Below are 2,978 nucleotides of genomic sequence, written 5' to 3'. Positions count from 1 at the left end.
GCAAAGGTTTTCGGGGTTTGAGTAATTTGCAGGAGCTGCTTTTTAAAAGGGTATTGGCTTGTGAACTGTGGAACGCGAGCGGCAAAGCCCAAACCCTAAACCGTAAACCCTAGCCCTGCAGCGCCTCGAGGCTGGCGGGGCCCCTGCTGCTGCTGTCTGCTGCTGCAGCTGAGGGCCTTCGGGGGCTCCCGCGCCTTCCAGCGAGCAGCTGCTGCAGGGTTTGCAGCTGTGGCTGCGAGGGCCTTTGGAGGCGGCCTCCCAAAGCCCAAAGCCCAAACCCCAAACCCCAAACCCTAAACCCTAAACCCTAAGGCCAATGGACGCGGCGCAGTTCTGCGAGCTGCTGCAGGCCACGCTGGCCGAGGATGCTGCAGTGCGGCGGCAGGCAGAAGCACAACTTGCTGCTTTGAAAGCAGCAGCAGCAGACAGCTACGTGAGCTGTTTGCTGCAGACCCTTTCGGGGCACCCCGAGGAGCAGCTGCGGCTGCAGGCTGCTGTGCTGCTGCGGTCTTCGGCCTTTGGGGGCCCCCTGGAGGGGGGGGCCCACCTGTGGGGCCGGCTGTCTGCTGCAGCAAAAGCAGCAGTGCAGCAGACGCTTCTGCAGCAGCTGCAGCAGGAGAGCAGCAAGACCGTCCGCAGCAACATCTGCAGCACCACTGCAGACCTTGCATGCGACCTCCTCCCAGAGGACCAGTGGACCACTCTGGGGCCCCAGCTGCTGCAGCTCCTCAGCAGCAGCGAACCCCACAAGCAGCAGGGGGCCCTCCACATTCTTGCAGAAGTTATTCCCGCTTTGGGGCCCCAGCTGGGGGGCCCCCCAGAAAGTACCCACTTGGGGGCCCTTGTCCGCCGCTGCCTCAGTGCTGCTGCTGCTGCTGAGACCAACGCCGAGGCCCTCTCCCTCCTCGTCGCCCTCGTCGAGGACGGACAGCGAAGTCCGCGCTGCTGCTGCTGCTGCTGCTGCTGCGCTGCTGCTTTTGCCGCTGCTGCGGCAGCGCTGCTGCTGCGCCTGCAGCGGCGCTCCGGCTTCTCTGCTGCCGCTGCGGCGCTCGTCCCGCTGCTGCTTCTGCTGCTGCCCAGTGGCCGCAAGCGCCGCTGCTCAGCTGTCTGCTGCTGCTGCTGCTGCTGCTGCATGCAGGTGTTTACAGAAAGGTGGGGACTGCAGAAAGCCCTGTGTCCCTTCTGGTCATTTCTGCTGCTGAGGCGGCGCTGCGGCTGGCAGGCGAAGAGACGCAGCCGGGGGAGACCCCGGACTTCCAGGTGGCCGAGAGGTGAGGCTGCTGCTGCTGCTGCTGTTGCCGTTGCTGCTGCTGCGTTTGCTGCGGTTGCTCTAGTGCTTTGTTTGGCTGCTGCGGCTGGCGCTCGGTTGGGACCTCTGCAGCAGCTGCCCGCCCACAACCTGCGGCTAGTGCTGCTGCTATTGCTGCTGCGTTATTGCTGCTGCTGCTGCTGCTGCTGCTGCTGCTGCAGGGTGGTGGGTTTGTTGGTGCAGCTGGTGGAGGCGGACAGGGGCGGCGGGGCTGCGCTGCTGAAGCCTCAGCTGCCGCTGCTGCTGAACTACTTGCTGGCGCTAGCGAACGCAGGGAAGGGCTTGCCGGGCCTTGCTGCTGCTGCGGACGCAGCAGCAGCAGCAGCAGCAGCTGCTGCTGCTGCAGCAGCAGGCCCAGGCTCCCCCGCAGCCGCCCCAGCAGCAGCAACGCCCTCAGTCGCAGGAGCAGCAGCAGCAGCAGCAGCAGACAAGGTGGAAGGCACGGAAACTGTGCGAAGACTCGCCATTGAGGCGCTGCTGTGCTACGCAGAAATGAGGCCGCAGAGCCTGCTGGGGTGTACAGACACCCTGCGCGAAGTCCTCAACACTCTCCTCAGGTGTATGCTCGAGGCTGAACGCGAAGAGTACAAGCCCTGGTTCGAGTCCGGCGAAGAGGACGACGACGTGCGCCGCTGCTGCTGCTGCTGCTGCTGCGGCTGCTGGGCATTTTGCTGCTGTTGGTGCTGCTCATTTTGCTGCTGTTGGTGCTGCTGCTCATTTTGGTGCTGCTTTTGGTGCTGCTCATTTTGCTGCTGTTGGTGCTGCTGCTCATTTCGCTGCTGCTGATGCTGCTGTGGCTGGGTGTGGTGCTGGGGCTTGTGGTGGTGGTGGTTAGGGAGCTGCTGCTGCTGCTCGTTGGGGGAGGGCGGTGCTGCTGCTGCTTGTCTGGCGCTGCTGCGTTTCTTTATATAGGGATTGTGCCCGCAGCAACAGCAGCAACAGCAGCAGCAGCAGCAGCAGCAGTGTTGTGGCTGTGCTGCGTGCAGGAGCAGCGGATGTACGGGATCGGGGAGGAGGGTCTGGACCGGCTGGCGCGGAGCTTCGAGGAGGAGGAGGGCAGCAGCAGCAACAGCAGCAGCAGCAGCAGGAACTCGAAGCGGGAGAGTCTGTCTGCTGCTACGCATTTGCTGCCGCTGCTCGCAGATGCCATAAAACCCTTTCTAGAACAAGAGAAATGGACTTTCCGTTTTGTGGCTCTCATGGCCATCGCCCAAACTGCAGAATATCTTCCTCAAGGCGACGAGCAGCAGCTCGCTGCTGTCGTCCACACTGTAGCCAAGGTGCTGCTGCTGCTGCTGCTGCTGCTGCTGTTGGTCTTACTGCAGCTGCTGGTCGTACTGCTGGTGTTGGTTTCATTGCTGGTGTTGCGCCTGGTCTGCGTGCGGGTCCGTGTGCTGCTGCTGCTGCTTGCTACCTGCTGCTGCTGCACGCAATCTGCTGCTGCTGCTGCTGCTGCTGCAGGCGCTGGGGGACACGGACTACCGCGTGCGGTTTGCTGCCTGCCAATGCCTGGGCCAGCTGGCCCTCGACCACGCCCCCACAGTGCAGCACGAGTACACTCACGAGCTGCTGGACCCTCTAGTCCGCTGCTTCTCCGACCCGGTCAGTCTCCCCCTGGCTAGCTAGCTAGGTAGCTAGCTGGCTGCCAGGCTGGCTCCCAGCTAGGCAC

At 63.5% G+C, this 2,978-nt stretch overlaps 1 protein-coding gene across 1 annotated transcript; it reads left to right on the top strand.

Moving 5' to 3' along the window:
* Nucleotides 1–316: 316 nt before the first annotated feature.
* Nucleotides 317–2,935, top strand: ETH_00034225 (importin beta-3 subunit, putative; the record flags this gene model as incomplete). Its single annotated transcript, XM_013375960.1, has 5 exons — nt 317–935; nt 1,139–1,271; nt 1,471–1,933; nt 2,296–2,589; nt 2,771–2,935. The coding sequence occupies 5 exons, from the start codon at nt 317–319 to the stop codon at nt 2,933–2,935; spliced, it is 1,674 nt and encodes a 557-aa protein (XP_013231414.1).
* Nucleotides 2,936–2,978: the final 43 nt, after the last annotated feature.

Source organism: Eimeria tenella, genomic scaffold (genome assembly GCF_000499545.2).
Source record: "Eimeria tenella Houghton genomic scaffold, Eth_scaff3026, whole genome shotgun sequence".
NCBI lineage: Eukaryota > Apicomplexa > Conoidasida > Eucoccidiorida > Eimeriidae > Eimeria > Eimeria tenella.
This window is presented reverse-complemented; position numbering and strand designations above follow the sequence as displayed.